Source organism: Malaclemys terrapin, chromosome 4 (genome assembly GCF_027887155.1).
Source record: "Malaclemys terrapin pileata isolate rMalTer1 chromosome 4, rMalTer1.hap1, whole genome shotgun sequence".
Taxonomy (NCBI): Eukaryota; Metazoa; Chordata; order Testudines; family Emydidae; genus Malaclemys; species Malaclemys terrapin.
In genome coordinates, this window is record NC_071508.1 from 46985216 (window position 1) to 47009779 (window position 24564).

Here is a 24564-nt window from a genome sequence, read left to right on the forward strand (position 1 = left end):
CTAGGACTTCCCATTGGAAAATTACAATTTGTGACTCTGTCAGTTCTTATGCTTCAATCACAAACAGTATGGAAGAAACAAAGAACAGTTCTGTTCTGATTGGATGACATAATCAAATCTATACCCAGTGAAGACAAGCTCATACTTCTGGGAGAGTTTAACAGCAGAATTGGAAAAGACCATGAGGCGTGGAGTGGTGTAATAATGACCAATGGAGTCAGAAGAATGACCAGCAATGGTCTCCTTTTACTCAGCAAGTGTGCTGAGCATGAGCTCACTACTACCAACCCAAGCTTCGGGCGAACCAACAAATATAAAATCTCTTGGATGTATCCAAGATCCAGCATAGTCACCTGATTGACTCTGTCATTATACAGCAAAGGGATCTCAGGGACATGAAAATCACAAAAGCAACGTGAGGGGCAAACTGTTGGACTTATTACAGGATGATCAGAGCCATTTTTAATTTACATGCTGTTGCCCTTTAGTGAAACAGTGCCGGACACATTACATTAAAATTGAATATAGTAAAGCTGAGGCAGCCATTTCTTGAATAAAACTGGGGGGAACTTAGAGGAAAAATTTGACAGCATTACATCATCACCCAGTAACATACTCAAAAAGTGGAATATATTCACATCAGCCACCCTTCAAGCCTCAGTAGAAATGCTAGGCAAATAGCAAAGATAGCACCAGGACTAGTTTGATAAAAATGATGATGAAATAAAAACAGATCCTCAAGTAAAAGAATGATGTGTTTGTCTTGGCAAAATGACAAAGAATCAACATCAAAAATAAATCCAGCTACCTGCAAGCACAGGCTCAGAGATGGCTTTGTGTCCTACAGGATAATTGGTGGGAAACGAAAGCAGAAGAAATACATCATCACACTGCTAACAATACAAAGATGTTTTATGATTCCCTGTAAGCTGTTTATGGTCAATCAAAATTGGGACCAGCTCCACTGAAGAGTTGGAGTGCATCTATCTTAATCAATGAAAAGAGAGGCACCACTTAAAGCACTTTACTGAGCTACTCAACCACTCCTCTATTGTCAACCCACAGGTGCTAGAGGAATGGACCCAGCAACCCATATATGAAGAAATCACTCAGCCAACTATCACTGAGGACGTGCAAAAAGCTATCAAACAAATTGTCAGGTAAATTACCCAGCAAAGACAGCACACCAACTGAAAAAGAGATGACTGGTAAGGTACTCTCAGATGGTGCCCTTGTTAAACCATTTCTCATACCTAATGGGGTGAAACAAGGCTGTGGACTGGCACCGGCCCTTTTTGGTCTCTTCTTTGCAGCTATTCTGAATTATGCAATGGGCAACCTTTGAAAAGGCATCTACATAAGGTACAGAACTGATGGAAAACTCTTCAGTCTCCAAAGGCTTATTACAAAGACAAAAGTTTTTGAGGAACTCATATGAAAAAAACCTTTTTGCAGATGATTGTGTTCATAGTGAAAGTGACCTACAGCTTGTCTTTGACAGATTCTCAGAGACAACTAAACAGTGTGGACTCTCACCATCAGCCTGGAAAAAAACTGTGAAGCCCTTTTCCAACCAGGTCCATCAACCTTCATTACTGAGCCAAACATCACCATTGATGGTACAGAAGAACTAAAGAGCATCCATCACTTATATATGGAGATATACCTATCTCATAGAACTGGAAGGAACCCTGAAAGGTCATTGAGTCCAGTCCCCTGCCTTCACTAGCAGGACCAAGTACTGATTTTGCCCTAGATCCCTAAGTGGCCCCCTCAAGAACTGAACTCACAACCCTGTGTTTAGCAGGCCAAGGCTCAAACCACCAAGCTAGCCCTCCCCCTGTGTATCTTGGTAGTACCATCTAAAGTGATAGTTCCCTGACCCAGGCTCAAGAAATATCAAATTGACTACAAGAGGTAAGCCAGCCTTTGGAAGCCTTCACCATAGGCTACAACCAGCACACCATCAACAGGTAACAAAACCGATCGTGTACTATGCAGCAGTGATAACATCCTTTTCATACGTGGACGGTTTACCATAGACACATTAAGCAACTTGAAATTTTTCACATGCATTGTCACTGCTCTGTTCTAAAGGTCCACTGGCAAGACAAAATCTCACATATTAACAAAACCAGCCAGGCAATAATCTTCAAAGATCAACTTAGATGGACAAGTCATGTTATCAGAATGGGTGATAGACAACTTTTTTCAGGAATCTATGACGAGTTGAAAATCGGAAAGCACTAGGGGATGGTTAACGAAAACAAATCAGACACCACAAGCCAAATCGAATTTATTGCAGCATAAATATTGATAACTTTGACGACACAGCCAAGGACAGGCCGGAATGGAGAGCAACTATCAGTAAAGGCTGTAAATACTTTGAGGATGACAGACACAAAGAACTGATTGAAAAAAGGACCAAGCGCCATCCCAAGTCTTCAGTGGGAGCCTGCACATTCCTATGTGACATCTATTCCATGGTCTTGCTCTTCACAGATTGGACTATATACAGCCACATGAGAACACACATGATGCCATGATATCATCGTTGAATATGACAACAGCCATGCTTGGTGATTTTTGTTTCTCGCTGCAGTTGAGAGTGTACCAAATGTCATTATTGAAAATGGGTTCCAAAGTGTTGTGTTTTGTTGCAAAGATACATCAGGCCACGCACAGTTCTCAAATATGCCAATGCAACACTAGGGCCAGAGGTCCCGCTGAGTTCCTTACCTAGCGAGTTGTTCCATTGATTACAACTGAACTATGCACAGAGTAAATTATAAGTAAGGGTATCAGAATCTGGCCCTAGTGAAGTCCTGTTGAAGCCAATGAGGTCACACTGATGTAAAGCAGATTGATATTTATTCTGTGTGATCCAATTCATGGCTGGCATCACCCCGTTCAATTAAAGAATGAATTCAGGCCATTTATACTGTTGCAAATAATTTATGCAAACTCTGGGACAACTGTCATGATCTCTTGACCCTTAAATATATCAAGATGCCAATTTTAAGCATGCAAAAATGGTATATTTCAACTGCATTTATTCAGAAGATTACTAGGAAGGATGGTCTTTTGGTTAGGCTTTGGACTGGGACTTGGAAGAAGATCTGAGTTCACTTCCCAGCTCAGCTACAGACTTCCTGTGTGAGCCTGGGCAAGTCACAAAATCCTTAGTTCTCTATCTGTAAAATGAGGGTTACAGTCCTTCCCTTCTCTCACCCTTTGGTCTTGTCTGGATTGTAAACTCTTTGGGCCGGGGACTCTCTCTTACAATGTGTTTTGTTCAGACCCCAATGGAGCCCCAATCTCAGATTGGGTTTTTGAGCTCTCCCATTAAAATATTAATAATAATAATCAGTCATAGCTGAGACAGAATGTGATTTGCAGTTTAATATGCAACGTAACAAAGGACTTACCGAAAGAAAGAACAATAGTCGTTTCCATTTTACAAAAAACGTGCAAGGCAGAATAAGCACACCAGTATTGTATAAGAACAAATTATAAATAATTGCTCTTTGCAATTGAATACCCACATAGAAAGAGCCAGAAGAAATCTGCAGCCACTGGGAGTCTGATTTAATTGGTGATTTGGACTGTCTCTGTCGTTTTTATGAAAATCCCTAAAGCTTGTGTTTTTTTTGTAAACTAAACATGGCTTTTCTGCTGGCCATGTGAGTTTTTTCCATTCATTAGTGAGCTGCTTTTTTTTAACACAGTTAGACAAAGGAATAAATCAGTCAACAAACATGGGACATAATTCTGGCAATATCAGACCATATACCCTCTTGTTTGCTTAACTATATAAATCTTTCACCAGATTACAAATGAGACCATTTCAGTCAAAGATGGGGGGACTAATGTAAAGTGTTGAGTAACAAGAGCTCACTCTCACAGCATTCTTGGATGCTTGTTAGGAGAATGTTTTTTGATGAGAGGTTTCAGAATAGCAGCTGTGTTAGTCTGTAGCCGCAAAAAGAACAGGAGTATTTGTGGCACCTTAGAGACTAACAAATTTATTAGAAATTTGTTAGTCTCTAAGATGCCACAAGTACTCCTGTTCTTTTTTTGATGAGGAAGCTGTCTGTACTCTGTCCCCAGAGAGAAATGCAGAGGACCATTTCCTTTCTGCTGCTATTCTTAGGATGCGTATCAGACCAGGCAAGAGCCCATGGCTTTGAAGGACCCCAGAGTCAAATACTTCCTTTTAGTAGTTAACATCATTAAAGCAGTTTAGCATACATGTTGAGTTTGTTTTAGGATCTTTCTCCCTCTTGTCCCTTCCTGGGTGCTATCACAAGGGATTTAAGGAGGTAGAACCTTGAGGATAAGTAACAATATAATTGTCTTCATTGAATCTTTTTACATCTAAATTGTAGATTTGACAGTGTTTAAGCAACATACTAATATAATAGTTCCTTGACTATTGGTCCTTGCTCTATTTTGAGTCTTAAATGGTGCAGGGACAGGACAGCCAGAAGGGAAAGCAGCTTTTAAGCTATTTTCACATTCCATGTATTCCCTGTATTTAGTGGTCCGTCAGCCTTTTTTCTGGCCCTTTGCAGAGGGGGGTGGATTTCACCCAACCTGCTCAGCGATACTAGAGATGAGGTTGAATAGTTCCTATACATGTTAAATTGAAAAAGGAACCTTAAACTACTTAATAAAAATTGCTATCTACTGCTGAACAGTGGAGACTGTTTACAGATTCTTCACCATTAATTTATTTAAGAATCTAAAGAAAACCCCCCTAACCTTTTTTAAATTAACATTTGATTTCCAAGCAGTAGCTTTGCTGTGGACAGGTTCCCATACCCCCAATACACTCTCTTTTAGAAAGCCTTGATTTCACAACCAGAGACTTCAGTGGGAATTCTGCCTGAATAATAAAAAGAGTCATTAAGCTGTGAAAACCCTTGTTTTGAAGATGTGCTCTGCTTTCCCACTCTTTGTGTTCTTCCAGCAATTGCCAGGTAAACAAACATCAGGGAGGCGGAGTTAGATAGACCATCATTCATCAACACTGTAAAATGCATCTCAGATAACTTTCATCAGTGAATACAATGAGGGATGGCAGTCAGCACAATCAGCATAGTATTCACAACAGATTTGTTTCCTGTCTTTTCCTTCCCTCCACCTTTGCCTTCTCAACCCAGCCCACGCTCTGTAGTGTATCTGGTCTGTACTAATAAGTCCTTTTCCATTTGCTCTAGCAGTCCATTTATTTCTGCTTTTTAAATGAATGAGTTTTCATTTTTTTAGGGCTGTCGATTAATCGCAGTTAACTCACGCGATTAACTCAAAAGATTAATTGTGATTAAAAAAGTTAATCGCACAATTAATCACATGGTTAATAATAGAATACCACTTATTTTTGGATGTTTTCTACATTTTCAAATATATTGATTTCAATTACAACACAGAATACAAAGTGTACAGTGCTAACTTTATATTATTTTTATTACAAATATTTGCACTGTAAAAATGATAAACAAAAGAAATAGTATTTTTCAATTCACCTCATACAAGTACTGTAATGCAATCTCTATCATAAAAGTGTAACTTGTAAGTGTAACAAATGTAGATTTTTTTGGTTACATAACTGCGCTCAAGAACAAAACAATGTAAAACTTTAGCACCTACAAGTCCACTCAGTCCTATTTCTTGTTCAGCCAATCACTAAGGCAAATAAGTTTGTTTACATTCATGGGAGATAATGTTGCCTGCTTCTTATTTACAATGTCACGTGAAAGTGAGAACAGGTGCTTGCATGGCACTTTTGAAGCAAGTGTTGCAAGGTATTTAGCCAGATATGATAAACATTCCGTATGCCCCTTCGTGCTTCAGACACCGTTCCAGAGAACATGCTTCCATGCTCAGGGCGACATTCTGGTGGTGTTCAGAATGCCAGAGGCGCGCCCCCCCCTAAACTCCAGCCCCCAGCTGCCTAAGGCTCTGGGAAGGAGTTTGGGTCGGGGGGAGGAGGTCTTGGGTGCAGGCCCTGGGCTGGGGCAGGGGATTGGGGTGCAGGATGGGTGAGAAATTGGGCTTTGGGAGGGAGTTTTGGTGGGGGAGGGGATCTGGAGTGCAGGCTGTGGGAGGGAGTTTGGGAGCTGGAGCAGGGTGTGGGAAAGGGGTGGGGGTGCAGGCTCTGGGAGGGGATGGAGGAGTGCAGCACTTACCTGGGGCTCCTAGGCAGGGTGGGCCAGAGGTCCTATGTGCTGCTGCCCCTGAAGCTTCCCATTGGCCACAGGGACGCTTTGGGTGGGACACAGACCCACCCCACCAGGAGCCAGCAGACACTTGGAGCGAGCAGGCAGGAAGCCTCTCAGCCCCCCTGCGCTGCCGGTGGTGAGTGGGGGGCCCAGGCTGTTTTAAATGGCCCAGAGGATGGGGGGGAGTGCCCAGGGGCGGAAGGCAGGGCTGAGGAAGAAACCTGGCCTCAGACAGTGCTGGAGCCGGGCCCATGGTGTCTGGGCACCAGGAATATTCCTGGTGCCCAGGCACTATGGGCCCATAGAACTCACCGCCCATGTCCATGCTGATGATGTTTGTTAAAAAAAAGTGTGTTAATTAAATTTGTGACAACTCCTTTGGGGAGAATTCTATGTTCCCTGCTCTGTTTTACCCACATTCTGTCATATATTTCATGTTATAGCAGTCTCGGATGGTGACCCAGTACATGTTTGATTTACAAACACTGTCACTGCAGATTTGACAAAATGTAAAGAAGGTACCAATGTGAGATTTCTAAAAATAGCTACAGCACTCCACCCAAGGTTTAAGAATCTGAAGTTCCGTCCAAAATCTGAGAGGGCCGAGTTGTAAAGCATGCTTTCAGAAGTCTTAAAAGAGCCTCACTCAAATGCTGAAACTACAGAACCCGAACGACCAAAAAAGAAAATCAACCTTCTGCTAGTGGCATCTGACTCAGATGATGAAAGTGAATATGTATCGGCTGCTCTGCTTTGGATTGTTATTGAGCAGAATCTGTCATAAGCATGGATGCATGTCCTCTGGAATGGGGGTTGAAGCATGAAGGGACATATGAATCTTTAGCACATCTGGCATGTAAATATCTTGCAACACCGGTTACAACAGTGCCATGTGAATGTCTGTTCTCACTTTCAGGTGACATTGTAAACAAGAAGCGGGCACCATTATCTCCTACAAATATAACCAAACTTGTTTGTCTGAGTGATTGGCTGAAGTAGGACTGTGTGGACTTGTAGGCACTAAAGTTTTACATTGTTTTATTTTTGAATGCAGTTATTTTTTTGTGCATAATTTGACATTTGTAAATGGTATTCTGTTATTGTTTAACAGTGCGATTAATCATGCGATTAATTTTTTTGATCGCAAGATTAATCACGATTCATTTTTTGTAATTACGTGACAGCCCTAATTTTTTTTAAAGTGTGACAAATTAGTTATCACATGCTATCAACAATTAGCTAGTCTACTAACTCTAGCAAGGTGCTTTCAGATAAAACTGTTATGCTACGTCAATGCTAATTCTTCACTAATGTTACTACTACCAAAGATCAACGAGTTAATTAACAAGATTTCCATTTTAAAGTGTCATTGGCTTCGGTGGAAGTTTATAGCGAGGTAACCAAGAGTAGAATTTGACCCGATGGTACATCTGAGTCTGCAAGTTTCAGCCAAACATATTTTTCTCAAACTGTTGTTGACTCTCAGCTACGTTGAAGAACCAAGTTTACCACTGGTATAAGTGTGTGCCAGGCTACTTGGACTTCAGTGGAATGGGGCTTTCTGATGCCAATGGTGAAGTTTGCCCTTTGCCCATAAGTTCCACCAAAAAGTAGCAGTTCCAGGGTCAGGATTACAGCCATATAGAGAATGGGAAGAGCGATGCTGAGGCTTTTTTGTCTCTGTCTTTTAAATGATTTAATTTAATCTCCCTCACTCACTCCATCTTTTTAAATTAATACAATTAGTTCTTTGATGATTGAATATTGTCATGTACAAGGAAGTCTGGGTTAAATATAACAGAGATTCTGCTGACTTGAGCTATATACTGGATCTAGTTAGCATGCACAATAGATGACCACTGGTTTTAGATGGTGCATACCCATCATTCCAGACTTGGTAAGAAGAATTTTGCCCTGGAAACAAGTTAGTAATCATGCAGTGTGGCCCATTAGGAGGGCATCTGATTTCAAAGGGGTAGCATTTTAAAAATGCATGTATAGGATGTAACATGTAGGAAGCTAGAAATAAGGTAGATAGGTTAATTAAATGCAAGGCAATCTTGCAGATACTTACTGACTTCAATAGGGCTATTCTCAGGAAAGCATGTGTGTGTTTGCATTATCGGGACGAAAAGCTTCACCACCAAAAATTCAGGTGAAAAAACAATTTCTCTTGTACTTAGTTAACTGTAATCCATGAAATCTCCTTGTGCAATTTGTGTTAACTAGAATGATTAACGCTGTTGGAACAAACTACCAAGGGAAGTGGTGGATTCTCCATCTTCTTCTTTTTTTTTTTTTTTTTGTATGGCATGTGTTATAATGGTGTCGGTCAGACTAGATAATCATAATGGTCCCTTCTGGCCTTAAGATCTATGAGAATGGGTCATTTCTGGCCATGTTGAAGAAAGAAGAACCTTTTCTCCACAGTCCGCACCTACTATGGCTTCTTTAGTTCTGCAGGGTCGTCTGATAAAATGTTAATAATAAAGCATCCTTTCCCCAAGCCACTTTTCTGCCACCATGGTGCTAGGAGCACTGTCTGATAATTCAGGGTAACTAGATTATGGAAGTACTGCCAGGGAATATAACAAAACCCACCCACATGAGACAAAAGTGGGGTGAGGTGCTACTGAAGAAAAAAGGGGTGGAAGGAAAATGGCTTGCAGGACCGTATGTGTCTGTATGTGTGTGCATGCTCATAATAAAACCCAGAGCTGGTTGAAAATGTTTGAATTAGTTGGGTGGGGGAGGGGTTTCTTGTGGGTTTTTGTTTGTTGTTTGCTGTTGAAAAATGACCTAGTTTTAAAAAATAAGAATTGCAATGAAAAAATTCAGGCCTAAATATGTTTTTGTTATTGAAAGTTTTAGTTTTCAAAAACGAAAAAAATCAGGTTTCTGGTATACAACAAAAATATATTGTGGTTTTCATTTAAAAATAATATTGGGGAAGGGAGGGAACCCATAAAACTAAAAAGGGGTTAATTTGAACCACTTTAAATTGAAAACAACTGTGACATTTTTAACAAAATTAGCTTTCACTTTTTTGTAGCTGCTCTAATAAAAATAAGTTTTTGAAGGAAAAGTTTTTTGGTCTGAGATATGGTGCCAAGGTGGACTGAGAAATGGGCTACACTAGTGGGGGGCGGGTCGAACTAAGATACACAACTTCAGCTACGCTATTCATGTAGCTGAAGTCGAAGTAGCTTAGTTCGACTTACCTTGCCATCCTCACGGCAGCAAGTCGACCATCGCGGCTCCCCCGTTGACTCTGCTTACTCCTCCTGCCGAGGTGGAATACGGGCGTCAATTCGGGGATCGATTTATCGCTTCTAGATGAGACGCGGTAAATCGATCCCCGATACATCGAACACTGCCCGCCGATCCGGCAGGTAGTATAGACGTACCCTGAGTCCCACATCATAAGGGCCAACATACTAAATGTACCATCGTGATGTCCCTACAGAGGCAAGGTCCAAGGATAAGAACTGAGACAGAGCAAGAGACTTTAGGCCCTGATCCAAAGCCCATGGAACTCTTTCCATTGATTTCAGCAGGTTTTAGATCAGACCTTTAAAGATCAACAGAACTGGTTTGAAATCAGAAAATTAATCTGCCACTCTGTGTGTAGCCACTGTGAAAAATACAGAGTGGGAATAAGTAAAAGCAGGAAGGTTCAGCCTCAGATTGATTCAGCAAAGGCTTAACTTCATGCGCCAGACTCTCCACCAGTTCTTTAAGCCTCTCTCTCTCAACCCCATATCTCTACCCCAAGATCTGCTCCCTCCTTTCCCCACTCCTCTTTCCTCCTTCTCTGTTTTCAGCAAAAACTGATTTTGCTGGAGGCTAAATAAAACTGTCTAGGCAGGGCTAGGCTGTGAATGAGAGGACAGGGGAGAGTAAACACGAGGAAAGCTATGTAGAACCCTGAATGTAAAGATCCTGGGAATTGTCATCCTATCAGTTGTGTGGGTGCAGCCCCTGTTGCACTTCGGTAGGAGCTGGGTGTGCTTGTTTAACTGGCATGGTGCTCAGGGCCTTCTCCATTAAGGAAGTGTAGGATTGTTATCTCTGCCATCTCCCTATTTGCAATGTGCTCCCTGGGTGAAGTGCTCCATCTACTGACGAAGTGTTCTAGGAAAGATGGCTGTAGTGGAGTTAGATATTGAGGCTCAAGGCAGGATGCTCCCTTCCCTTGTAAAGCTCCGTGGAAAGAGAGCAGAGACCATCTAGTCATGCATCCTTGTGGGGCTGGAAGCTTCACATTGGTAAAGTGGGAATGATTGCAATGAGCTGCATTATCTGGAGATCTGTGGGAGATATCAGTGAAGATCCCATGGAACAGAGGCCATTCTGATACCTCTCAAAAAGCCAAACCCTGCTGGGCACATCCACACTGCCTCCTAGCCGAGGTGTGAAATCATACTGATAAGCAGTAGCTTTTGATGAATTTTGTGTTGTAACTTACTGTGACTTCAAAGAGGAACATGCCAGACAGAGCAGCTGTTCCTCAATTAATTGGCTCATCCAAAATTAGAGGTGTGAATATTGAAAATCTGGGCCTCGGAGCTTAACTTTAGGCGTACCCTTTTTAGAGTCTTGTCCCTTCAGTACGTTGATCCACAGGCTAGACATCAAAACTGGCCTCTCATCTCAGTTCCTTTCTTAGTGCCAGTAAACGTCAGGTCAGGCCAAAGTGCACTTAGGGAGACTACATACAGACTCCTTTTGGCAGTGCAGTATGGAGCACTGGGAGAAGTAGTGGGGTGTGTGACCAAATTCCTTTAGTAGCCTTTACAAAGGCTGTTTTCAGCTCCAATTTAAACATGCTGATCAATCAACTCACTGATGATTTTTAAGTGCAGGTCAGCAGCTTTTTCTGTAAGCGACAAGTAATTACATGTTCTTTGTCTGGACTGGATTTCTGATTGTCTCAAAATCTCTAAGACCGAGTTTTGTTGTTAATTTTACTCTTATATTGAGTGTTATAATTTGTTCACAGTCCCCTGTCCTATCATACACCCAACCAGGAAGTTTTGTTTTACACTGTTTGCTCCTCTCTTCCAGGAAATTCAGCTGCTGAAGAACGCATTCTTTCATGCTTAGATGAGTTGAATGTTTAGCACCAAACTTCCACAAAACCATCAGCCTGTAAGTAAATTCCTCTTCTTTAGTGACAAATGTGCCCCTGGTTTTATAGGGGTTTGACTCTACTTGAGCATGGCCTTTACAATATCAGAGTCGATAACCATGTGTCTTCTCTGTGTTGCTTTCAGCTCTTCATGCTGCAGCTCAGTTGGCAAAATATGGTGTTGCTCTGAACCCTCTGACCAGGGTAACACCTCCCTGTGTAACATGAAACCTCCACGCATCCCCTTATTTATTTGTATTGTGGTAGTGCCGGCTAAGACCCTTGTCATGGGCCAGGGTCCAATTGTGCGAGGCTCAGTACAAATACAGATAAAAAAGATGGCCCCTGCTCCAAAATGTTTACAATCTGCCTCCCCAACAGAGTTACAAGGACCATGACAACATCTATGAAATCATAGAATATCAGGGTTGAAAGGGACCTCAGGAGGTCATCTAGTCCAACCCCCTGCTCAAAGCAGGACCAATCCCAAAACAGATTTTGCCCCAGATCCCTAAATGGCCCCCTCAAGGATTGCACTCTCAATCCTGGGTTTAGCAGGCCAATGCTCAAACCACCAAGCTATCCCTCAACCCTGCAAACACACACAGGTCATTTTATAGATGTGCCATTGTCACTGTTTATCATGAGTCTTGCAAAATTTGGTATTTTTCTTAGAGCCTCAGCTCCTGGAGTCAGGTAAATTAGGTCAATTTCCAGCCTTTATTGCAGAAAAAAGTTATAAAGTGTGACCCTACAGGTTCAGAAATCAACAGGTAAATAAAAAGAGGCCAAAATCATATTGTTTTTTAAATTGCATGATTTTTTTAAAGCCAGTCTTCTGGGCTTTTGGGGACCTGACTCGTGAATTTTGAACACTTGGGGTTGGCAATCCTGGACTGGCTTCACTGACTTCAGTGTCAGTGAAGTCACATGTGAGTGTTTGCAGGCTGTGTGTTTGTGCAGCTCCTACCACAATGGGGACCTGGCTTGATGCACGATCACTGGCTGAAGTTCTATGGCATGTGTTCTGTAGAAGGTTGGACTAAACCAGTGTTTCTTAAACTTTTGAAAACTTGAACCACCATCAGGAAAATGAAACAATCACTTGCCTTGCAAACCCCTCGGATGTGTTGTTAGTCCTCATCTCAATCCATGTGACTTCCACCTTCTCCCTTCAGCGAGTCCTTTATGCCAGTTGTCTCCAAACTTTTTTGATCGCGCACTCCATCAGTAAAATAATTTTGAGCATGCACCCCCTGCTGCGCCGAAGCAAAAAAAAAAAAAAATGCCACTCAGACTCCTGCTCCTCCTGCCACGCACCCCAAGGATCTTCTTGCGCACCCCTTGGGGTGCATGCACCCCACTTTGGAGACCACTGCTTTATGCTCCACCGGGGGCTGTACCCCGCAGTAAGGCTGGACTAGTAGATCACAGTGATCCCTTCTGGCCTTAAAATTTATGAATGGATCCCAAATCTGGGCCTCTGGACCCCATGGAAATATAAATATTAAATAATAACAAGCACATATGGCATATGTCAGTCTACTAACTACAATAAATGGGTCGAGCCATGACTAAGTCAGTAAGAGAGCACCGGCAGCTGATCACCCATCTGAAACCTTAAAAGCATGGAGTAAATGCACTTTCTCATTGGAGTCAAAGCTCTCAGTTGTTGGCTCTCTGTTTGTTTTCCCTAAAGATCACAGGTTGCCCTTTACATTCCCTTTTAGAGCCATAGGGTCCAGTTCTACTTTAGGTGTAGCTGCAGATTACCTTCTATATCTATGAGTGAGAGAGCAGGGGTTGGCCCAGTGTCTGCACAGATCCATTAAAAGTAGCACAAAGACTCAGTACTAATCATGTTTATTTTGGCTTGCCATTTTTTGTTTTTTAAAGAGCCAGCACTTAGAGAAGCCAAAACAGTTGGCTGAAAAAAGTGGTGACTCAACATACCAGGGGTGGGCAAACTTTTTGGCCTGAGGACCACATCTGCGTGGGGAAATTGCATGCAGGTCCATGAATGTAGGGCTGGGGCAGGAGGTGGGAGTGTGGGGTGCGACAGGGGGCTCAGGGAAGGGGGTTGGGGTGCAGGAGGGGTGCGGCAGGGGGCTCAGGGAAGGGGGTTGGGGTGCAGGAGGGGTGCGGCAGGGGGCTCAGGGCAGGGGGTTGGGATGTGGGGTGCAGGAGGGGTTCAGGGTATGGGCTCCGGCCTGGCGCTGCTTACCTGGAGTGGCTCTAGGGTGGCAGCGGCGCACAGCGGGGCCAGGGCAGGCTCCCTGCCTGCCTGTCCTGGCCCCACGCCACTCCCGGAAGCGGCCGGCACCATGTCCCTGCGGCCCCTGGGGGAGGGAGGGCAGAGGGCTCCGCGCGCTGCCCTCACCTGTGGGTACCTCCCCCAAAGCTCCCATTGGCAATCCCGCAGGCCGGATCCAAAGCCCTGATGGGCCAGGGCCGGCCCACGGGCTGTAGTTTGCCCACTCCTGCAACATGCCCTTAAGGTGCTGATGCAGTAAAAATTACAAAGTGAGAGATTGTTGTGCTCTATAATTTTAGCCCTTTAGTACTGAGTTCAACTTCTGCTCTGCTGGGATTCTAACAATGATCTTCTTCTTTAACACTACGACAGTTCTGTTTAATCCAATGGTTAAATCTAGAACAAGAAACATGAATGAGATTTCTTGTCATTAAAGTGATCCACGCTAATGCCTGGATCAAAGGTAACAGAAGGTCTCCATTTGTAAAAATGAAAAAAAAAAAATACTCAGCAAAACACAGTGACTCAGCAGCTTTCATGCACTTAAGCCTCAAATTGCAAATGTGACTTTTGCACCTTGCCTGTAAATGAGCTCATGTTCCTAGCTGAAAGTTCCCTTTCAGGTTACATTTCAGCCTGGGCAGTGTGTTATAAGCCATTCCCCGGCCAACATGAATGAAGGGGCCAGCTCTGGAGGAGAGAAACAGGAGCTGAAATTCAAGAGAGTGATCTTGCAGGACCAGAACAAGCCAGAAAATATGATCCAAAGGCAACAGGTGATCCGGCTCACCTATTTGATTACAGCCATGGACCTGACCTGCTTGTTCATGCAGATTGGGATCATTCCAGTGAGTACCATTTGAGTCTGCTTTAATAGAGCAGACCACTTTCTTTCAACACGGACTATTCAGTTTTTCAACAACATTACAGGAGACTTTCTACCAGGAAAGAGGGGAGAAAGTTTAGAGTCAGATGTAAGTGAATGTAGTGGCCTTTCACATGGCACTCTATGTACTTAGGGTGAATAGATGCACATAAGTAATGACAGGCAGACAGTACTTAATTTGTGCCAGGGCTTGCCAGGCTAAGCCCCAGTACCTCTAGGCTTGGCAATTCATACCCCCAGGACCTTTGGGCTTGCCGCGTCAATTATGAAATTGCTTGAGCCCTGGCACCTCTTTCATTACCAATTAAGCACGGCAGGCAGATGATTATTATTTATATTGCAGTAGTGCCTAGAGGCCTCCGCCAGACGTGTGCTGCATTATGCTGGGCCCTGTGCAAACACAAAGTGCAGTCCCTGCCCCAAAGAGTTTATAATCTAAAACACAAGCTGTAGTAGGTAGGTGAACTAACAAGCAGGCATGGGGAAGGAGCATAGGGTAACAATAATAGAATATCTTAGCGTAGACTGCTTTGTGCACAGTACGTATGTGTAATAAGCCAATCAGGAGCCTGTAATCACAATGTGTCACTTGTCTAGTGGTTCTCGGGTGGCAGCTTTCTGTAGACACCATGCAAGAGGTGGTTTTAAGGAGGGATTTGAAGGTCAATAAAATAGCGGCGTTACAGATTTTGGCAGGGCACTTTCCCCACATATAAGAGGCTACGTGGTAGAGAGAGCAAAAGTGTTTGTGGAAGATTGCAACTGGCCCTGTTGTCCAAGTAGAGGTGGGGATTGAGGTTGCATTAAGATAATAGGATGGATTAGTTATGGCAGGGCTGAATTGTGAAGGTGTCTGCATGGAAGGCCAAGACATTTCTGTCTGATGCAGTGGAGGAGGGGGAGTCAAGGGCGGGTCTCAAAAGTGGTGTTGGTGTGATCAGAACAATGAGTCAAGAAGACGATCTCTGTAGCAGCATTTTCAGTGGCCTAGAGGGCACAGAGTTGTAGATGCCAAAGCCAGACTGGAGGATGCTGCAGTAATCAAGTTGCAGGTCATTTTAAAGGGATATTATCAAGTAAAAATGTAGTTTCTACTCCATTCACACAGGTCTGAGCTCTTCCTCTTATTTTTCTTCTCTCGCCTGCTCTCTCCCATCTCTGCGTCTCCAGAGACAATCCACTCTGTGCCCCTCTTTCATAAACCAGTCCAACAGTGGCTGCGCTGTTGCATGGTCTTTTTGTGCTTGTCTGTGGGCGACTGATGTAATCACGTTGGACTATGAGACTAAGGAGTAAAACTAACTTTCCGCACAGAAGGAATGCTGACTATTCACCAAGCTGTCTCCAATACAAAGAGTAAACCCACAGAAATATCTGCGCTAGATATATTATTTGCTTTACTCTTTCAGCAGCAGTATTCTCAAATACTGGTTGTAATAAATAGTGAGTAAAACTGTCCAGAAAGTAAAATGTCTTGCATTTATAATGTCCCTCTAAATACCTGAGGATGATGAACTAACATTGGAGTATTAAGTGTTGGCTGGCTACAAGAAGGAAGCTATTTGAGTGATTTTCTACATATGTACATTTTTAGGCAAATTAATTTTATCCAGTGCACAGTATCAGATGTTCCAGGGTACTCCATATGGCAATGCAAGGTGGCTCTCTCATTTACAAAATGTGCTTAGTGTATTTAGTGCTGGTGAAAGTGTCAGATTTACAGTGCTGGCGACTCTGTGCACAGGGGGTATTAAGTGCTTTGGAAGCTTCAAAATATTACGTTCACATTAAACATTACAAAGCAAAAGCCTGAGTCTGAAGCATCTGTCCCTTGGGCACAAGGTTTTTTAGGGTGCTTCCAGCTTTGGGATGTGGAGGGGACTGGGAGTACAGGTGCCATTTTGTTTATGTGATATTTGCTGTTAATGCAGCTTGCTTGATTAAACAGGGTGGCATGATGACACAATCTTCAAGATCCTCCTGTGTGGTGCTCAGTGATGTACATGTCATATCCAAAGGCAAATGAGGGGTAAAGTTAAATCATCCCCTTCAGCATTAGCTGAGTGGTTAAGAACTTTCTTGTCTGCCTCAAAATGTCAATGTAAAACCAGAGAGACTGGGTGGGTGAGATAATATTTTTTTTTATTGGACCAACATCTCTTGGTGAGAGAAACAAGCTTTCCAGCTACACAGAGCTCTTCTGTAGGTCTGGGAAACGAGTGTCACAGCTAAATACAAGCTGAACAGATTGTTTAGTATAAGTAGTTAACACACATTTCAAGGGACAACTCAAGGTGAAGTGGCCCGTTAACACCCCTGTAGTCATGGGAGTTAGTGGGTTACAGATCTTCATTATTGGGGCATTTAGTGCACTGGGTGCACCTCATTTATGGCTTTTTACAACAATGTGGGTGAAACCAAGCAATCACTATGCTTTCAATGAACTCGCACTGAAAAATGATAAAAGACAAAAACACCATATCCCTCGTGGGGGAACATCCTCATTCTCAAAGGAAACCTTGCACAACACTGGGAGTGTAAATAAATAACTCTGTGCTAGACACTAATAATCATGATCTTAATATAGGCACTGGATTTATGGCTTATTACAACAACTGATCCCCTCTCCCTTTTTGTCCTATGACTATAGGGATGTTAACCGGCCACTTCACCTTGAATGATCCATTAAAATATGTGCTAGCTACTTATGCTAAACTATCTGTTGGATCTTGTTTCTGAGGGCATGACTACACTTGCAGATGTAGAGCGCTGGCAGTTAAACCAGCCTTTGTAGAGTGCAGCAGGGAAAATGCTGCTGAGTGTTTACACTCTCAGCTGGAAGCGCACTGGCGTGGCCACATTAGCAGCTCTTGCAACCCCACAGAGAGGAGTGCATTGTGGTAGCTATCCCAGTGTTCAAGTGGCTGCAACGTGCTTTTCAAATGCGGGGGGTGGCATGGAGTGTGACAGGGAGTGTGTTGCGTGTATGTGTGTGGGGGGAGAGAGTGGGTTTTTGGGGTGCTGAGTGTGTCAGCATGCTGTCTTGTAAGTTCAGCTTCTCCCCCCCCCCCCCCGCCTCTCTCTCACACACTCACAGCAAGCAATATTCCACATTAATGGCTTGCTTTGTCCCAGAGCAAATAAGCATGCTGGCTGTCAGAAACGGAGCTTTGAAAGGGGATAGCCGCATTACTATAGCCGATTCCAAAACAATGACAAGAGTGGCCACTTGACTTAAGGGGATTATGGGATGTTTCCGGAGGCTGATCAAAGCACAGTAATGCAACACCTTGTTCACACTGACGCTGGGGTGTTTCAGCCGAGGCGCAACAAGCGTTCTGCTTCTCGTGAAGGTGGAGTACCAGGAGCACTCCAGCTGCAGAATCCAGGCGCTCTAAGTGCCTTGCCAGTGTGGACGGGTCGGGAGTTAGGGTGCCTGGGGCTGCTTTAATGCACTCTACCTCGCAAGTGTAGCCATGCCCTGAATACCTTTCCCAGACCCGAAGAGCTCTGTGTAGCTCGAAAGCTTCTCTCTCTCTCCAACAGAAGTTGGTCCAATAAAGATATCACCTCACCCACCTTATCTCTCTAATATCCTGGGACCGACACAGTTACAACAACACTGCATGCAATAGTGTAAAAATAGAGAGCTAGGTCCATAGCTGATATAAATTGGTGATGTACGCTGGCTGATGATCTGGGCCAGAGACTTTTGATTTTTATCAAATAGCCTTTATATTCCTCATGTTATATTATATCTATGGGCAAGTATTGTTGCTTTATTTTGCAGGGAAGCACATGATCACTTATTACTATAGTAGTCCTGTACTTATTAAGCTCTTTAACATTCAGAAATGTAACATACTTCACTTTTTCTCCACTGTATTTAGTACTTGGCGAAGAGTCTGGGATTGGATTCAGTTGAATTTGGCTACCTCCAGACAACCTTTGGCGTTCTACAACTTCTGGGAGGTCCTATTTTTGGAAGGTAAATAAGAACCATTCTTGTGAACCTCCCATTCCCGAGGAAGATCAGAGTTGTTTTTTTTTTTTAATAAATCTACTTTATTCCTAGTTCTGAATCTTGGGAAATATTTTAAGAAGCCATCTGGATTTGCTAAACAGGCTACAGAGAAATAAATATTAATTAAAAATATTGTTACAAATAAATGGCTTTTGTATTAGTTATTTCTCTAAATTTGATTATTTGGATCCAGACAGTGTGCTTAGCCAAAACATTTAGACCCTGCAGAGCTTGCAATCTAATGCCTTAATCCTGCAAATCAAGCAAAGGAGTAACTTTATGAACATGAGCAGGACTAGGAAACCCAGAAGATGAGTGTAACTTGGCTTTTTGTTTTGTTTTGTTTTGTTTTTTGTTATTAACCAGTGCTATTAAGAAATAGTTCTAGTGGAAATCATAGAATTTCTGTGCCTGATTCGGATCTTATTTACACAGGCATTGCACTATCTCACCATTTGCTCCTGACTTGCACTGGTGTCACTGCGATTAGAATCAGAAGGATTCTATATTTACAGTTCAAACAGCCCTAGCAAAAGGAAGGCAGGGGAAAGACTTGAGGATCTCCCTGTGTTTCTGCCTCTGAGCAGTTGCAGGAAATTGCTGATATGGGATACATACTCCTGCTCCAAATAGAAGAGGAGATGGCCTTGAAAAACCTAATAGAGATGGAGATAGATAATAGATTATCCCTGTTCAGAGATGCACAAAAGGAGAGGCAGAGTAGTCCAGTGGGTAGGGCACTGGACTGGACTGGGATGCAGGAGACTTGGGTTACATTCCTGTCTCTGCCACTGGTGTGTTCAGTGACCCTGGGAAGGTTGCTTTTCTGTGCATCTGTTTGCAGTCAGGGCCGGCGCTTCCACTAGGCGACCCTAGGCGGTCGCCTAGGGCGGCAGGATTTTGGGGGCGGCGGGGGGCCTTCCACTCCGGGTCTTCGGGGTGCTTCGGCGGCGGGTCCTTCACACTGCAAAAACCCTGGCACCTCTCCTGTTTGCAGTGCCAGCTCTCCAGGGCAGGGACTATCTTTTGCTTAGCACAGTAGGGCTAACAGGATAGAAATAATTATTAATAATAATAGTCAGTTTCCCTACCAGTACAGCCCAGAAATGAATTCCTTCTTGTCTACAAATCTGAGGAGGTGTTAGTGGCATAATTCAAGTGATTTTTTTTTCTATAAATATATAAAGCTGGAGGAAAATAATTCTGATCTGGATCTGTGAGAAGTGTGTCTTACTTCTGAAGCTCTGTTCTTTCTCTGTGGGTGGAATACCTACTGATGGCAATGGGAGATGCATGCAGGGATGAGGGGAACAGAATACAGGAGTCTAATTAGGATTAGATCCTTAACTGGTGTAAATCAAAGTAGCTGTGCTGAAAGCAAAATTTGCTGTGCAAATCTGAGATTGAAACTTCCCCCAGGGTGGTACTGTGAGAACTGTTTGTCCCAATGTGGAAGTAGATATATAAAGGGGAATGCCATATCTTAGTTAAAATGCAAAAATGAGGAAATAGAGATTCACAACAAATCCACTAACTGCATTTTTGTGGACCTCAGAGTATGAGAATGAGTCAATTTTCCTTGTATCTGGATGACTTTGCTTAAAACTAACGTGAAGTTGCAAGCACTGAAACTGCTAGATTTTTTTTCTTAAAAAAACCTCCAGATCATGTCATGAACTGGTCTCCTGGGATTACAAACAGCAAAAGCCCAAATTTACTGAGGACTTGTCTACACACACAAGTTGCACTGGTTTAATGTAAATCAGTTTAAAATTATCCCTTAGTGAAATTGATGTGTCTTTTTTTTAGGCCAACCCTTACTCTATTCTCTGCTTCCTTAGTTTAATATAACTAATTTTTATGCCACATCACAATTGTTGATAACCATAGTAGAAAACCCAAACAAAATGAAGATTAATAGAACCCTTTAAACAGCCTAGCAGTGCCTTATGTCTAGTCACCAATACCTTTTTCTACAACACTCTCGGGCTTTGTCTAGACCAGGATTTAAAGGTGTGTGGTTAGATTTAAAACATTTTAACCAACATATCTGAAAATGCTAGCACAGAATTTTCGAATGCATTAGGCACTGTGTTAGCTGGAAGGGTGTAACACCACAATGCTAAATCCTAATCCAGACAAAGCTTCAGAGTTCTCACAGGGCCACATTTTCAAGTGCGCAGCACCCACAATTGGGTCCAGGTTTTCAAAAGTGAAAAATCTGATCAATGTTGTGGGGTGGGATGACAGCATAGCATTGCCAGCCTGGATGTATTGTATTTACAATTGCTAAAACAGTTCAATTTCTAAAATGCTGCGTAATTTATATGCTAGGTTTGCTGACCAGTTTGGCACCCGAGCTGCATTAACTCTTTCATATCTCTCTGGATCTGCCTTCTTTCTGCTACTGTCCATCTCCACCAGCGTCCCACTTCTCTTCATGTCCAGAATTCCATCCGTGTTTATGCATGGGCTACCAGGTAATGTCATGATAAGATGACCCAAATACTGGGCTCACTATTTTCCAATCCATTTGTAGGGCCTGACCCTGCAATTCTTCCTCACACGAGTAGGTTAAAGTTGGTAGAACTAATGAGGGTTGCAGAATCGGTCTCTGAGTAGTTGGGTTTTAAGGACATGAGGCACCGTTTTTAATGGTTAGAGGAGGTGGTTGGGATGCAGGACAACTAAATTCTGTTCCCAGCTCTGCCACTGATTTGCTGTGTGAGCTACAGCAAGTCACTTATGTGCCTGGGTGCCTGGGATAGACTACACTGAGAATGCCACACTCAGGTCAGACTGCAAGAAATAGGGCAGACAATCCCCACAAGTGGTGGTTTATTCTATAATTAGATTCACCAAGCCAGTAACAAAAGAGCTTCTGCAGTACCACACTGGTTAACCAGAAGCCAAACACAGTCCTCTTTAGGCATTCTAGCCCTTGGCTTTCATCCAGACAACCCAGCCTAATATAGTGAGAGGTTATCGAAAACCAATTTCACCATGTGTGAGGTTCTTACTCATCCCAAAGGATCAGACACATATCCCCAGGTCATTCTGAATCTCAGATCTTACCCAAATATCACATACTAAAGATTTATTCATAAAAGAAGAGTTATAAATGCTTCAGAGATCACATACATACAAATGATTGCAAAGTCCTTATATCAGGTTTGTAGCAGTGATGAAATAGGCTGCTGGTTTGTAAATTCTCTCTGGTAACGTCCAAAAGATTGGAAGGTCCTCAGACCATAGTTCAAGATGCTCCTTTCAGTTGTAAATCCACGGTCCAGAGAATCAGAGCAGGAAAGAGGTAAAATGGAGGCGTCTCAGAGGTCTTTTATATCCTTTGCCATGTGCATGGAAATGTACTGTCCCAAACAAAGCCCACAGCCCAGGTTCATAGAAAGTTACTGGCCCAAGATGGAGTTCAGGGTCACATGTCCTTACATGCTTTGCTGACTCACAGGGGCAGCCATTGCCCATATTCTTTCTTAGGCATCCACTGGAAAGGCTTACTGGGTGGGATGAATTTCTTCAATGGCCCGTTGTGAGCTGAGTGTCTTTAATGGGCCATCAACACATAGGTGTCTAGTCCTGATGCAAATCTATTTGGAGGGTGTCACCCAGGAACAACACACATGTTGGAGATACAACTACATAGCCAATAGTCATAACTCTAGATACAAGGATGATACATGCATATAAACAGGATAATCGTACTTAGCAAATCATAACTTTTTCCTTAACCCCATACTTTGTGCAAGATTTGTTGCAATTGTATAACCATGGTAACAACAATGATACAAATGGTCATCTTTTGTATACACAGCATCGCAGCTTAGTCTCTCTGTGCTTCAGTTTTCCCGTTTGTAAAATGGCAAATGACAATGCTGACCTCCTGGCCTCACCACACCACACCACACCACACCATGGTGTTGTGAAGCTTAATTTGTTCATGTCTGTGAGGCCCTCATATGAAAGGCGCTATATAAGTACAAAGTGTCATTTATTATTTTTACTTGGGCTTGAAAAGTTTCACTGATAGCCACTTGCTTGAGCACTAAGCTACTTTACTATGCCCCCCAAAGCCATGGATCTTCATTACCCCCAATAAACCAATTCACCCCCATCAATGAACGCCTTTACAGGGCACCTCTCCTTGTGCAGCCACCATTTCCACTGCTTTCCCGAATGTGCATAAAGCTGTCTAGCTTCCCAGCATTTTCATCCATCTGGGCCCTATCCTTTTAGAGTCTCCCCCTTATAATTTTTAAGGAGCAGTGTCTCTGCTCCCTCCCAGTCTTCCTGTTAAAGGAACAGCAGCACTTGAGCAGCTTTGTTCATTTCCTCCCCCTCTACCCAGACCAGGAGGTCAAAAGCTCCCTGGCCCCACTCATTGCAACTTGCAGTGGGCGAGTGGGTTTTTCCATGCCCTGATTTTATTAGAGTTAAGAGCTGTGTCTCTTTAGCAGATCAGAATTCATTCCAATGGAATAAACTGTATCAATAAAATAAACTGCACATGACCTTCACTGCAGTGCAGCTATTTCAGATTTCTCAGCTGCATTCACTCAAGTAAGAACTGTCCCAGAATAATTTTTTAGCAACACGCAGCCACACACGGCCTAGCAAATTGCACGTCAGCATTAGTGAGTACCTCAGACCTGGCAAGCTGCATTACAATGGCTTTCATTCGCACCATTCCATTCTGTTTTGCTCCAGTTGTTTGCATCCAGTAAAAACCATCAGGCTAGATGCTCAGCTGGTGTAAATCTGTCTTGCTGATGGAGTATCGCTAGTGGGGGTAACGAAGACCCACACTGTGTTAATGTGGATTACACACAGCTGGTTTAAACTAAGAGAGGTCTTTACCCCATTAGCAGTTGGTCCACATAAGAGGTTCTGAGTCTTTTCCTTCTCCTGACTACTGGACTCTGGACTGAACCCACAAAGGGTCTTAAGAGCTTAAGGGTTTGGCTACACTGCAATTAAAAACCCACAGCTGGCCCATGCCAGCTGACTTGGACTGTGGGGCTATTTAATTGCAGAACTTTTACACTGCAATTAAACAGCCCGTGAGCCCAAGTCAGCCGGTATGGGCTAGCTGCAGGTTTGTAACATATCCTAAGTCTCTTTGTTGATCTGGCCCTCAGACCTTTAGCGCAAATAGTAGAAGTTTGTGCTTTTAGATAGAGGTCCTGGGGTCAGTTCCCATTCAGTTGGGCATTGCATGAGGCTCTGGCTCAGTGTTACAAGGCCTGACCTCTGGAAGAGCTCTGTCATTTGCATTTGTGCATGGTCACCTCAAGGAATAGATTTATCATTCAGACACCAGAGTACGTTCCTTTTAGTTCAATGTTTCTTATCAAGTTTCTTCAAATATCTGTGTAGGTGCTCAGATGGTCATTACGGATCTGACTACTCCTGCTGAGCGTGCAGATGCATTAGGGAAGCTTGGACTTTGCTTTGGAGTAGGAGTAATCATTGGATCATCCCTGGGTGGGACACTCAGCACAAAATTTGGGTAAGTGGTTAAGTTGTTTTTTACTTCTGTCTTGCCATTATAACAATTGATTCAGCTGCTGAGGAGTATTTTGTTCTCCCCTCATTTGATAATGTAAAAACATACAATTCTTTCCTTATTCTTTGGGTGCAATTTTCAGCTGCCGCTGCCTGATCCTGGGGCCAAATCAGCCCCTGGCACAAGTTAGAGAAACCCTGTGGCTGCTCTAACTTGCACTGGCTAGAATGGTTCCGTATGGGCCATTTCACAGGGATCAGCAGAAGGCAGTGCACTCCAAATCTGCCGCTTCCCTGCCCTGGAATGCCTTCCATGCCCAACGGCCCTGATGGTCCCTGTACCAAGGGTCAGGAAGGGTTGGCAGCTCTACACCACTCCAGGATAATCTAGTGCTGGGGAAATACTCAGCCCCTTTGTGCAGCCATGAAGGCACAAAGGTATATTATTAAGGGCCAAGGATCAATCACTTTGTCATCTGTGCCAATGTGTGTCACTATTGCTTGTTTTAAATAAGCCTAGTT

General features: G+C 43.2%; 1 protein-coding gene across 6 annotated transcripts in view; it reads left to right on the forward strand.

Moving 5' to 3' along the window:
• SLC22A18 (solute carrier family 22 member 18) overlaps nucleotides 1–24564 on the forward strand; it is a 127540-nt gene that overhangs the window by 17811 nt on the left and 85165 nt on the right. For 3 of the 6 annotated variants that reach the window (XM_054025402.1, XM_054025401.1, XM_054025405.1), the window contains 5 exons: nucleotides 11292–11375; nucleotides 14215–14457; nucleotides 18386–18483; nucleotides 20854–20999; nucleotides 23914–24046. In XM_054025402.1, coding sequence (XP_053881377.1) covers nucleotides 11340–11375; nucleotides 14215–14457; nucleotides 18386–18483; nucleotides 20854–20999; nucleotides 23914–24046 — 656 coding nt within the window. In that variant the 5' untranslated portion in view covers nucleotides 11292–11339. Of the gene's footprint in view, nucleotides 1–11288; nucleotides 11376–14214; nucleotides 14458–18385; nucleotides 18484–20853; nucleotides 21000–23913; nucleotides 24047–24564 lie in introns of those variants that run through there. The other 3 variants (XM_054025403.1, XM_054025404.1, XM_054025406.1) reach the window with 3 other exon arrangements.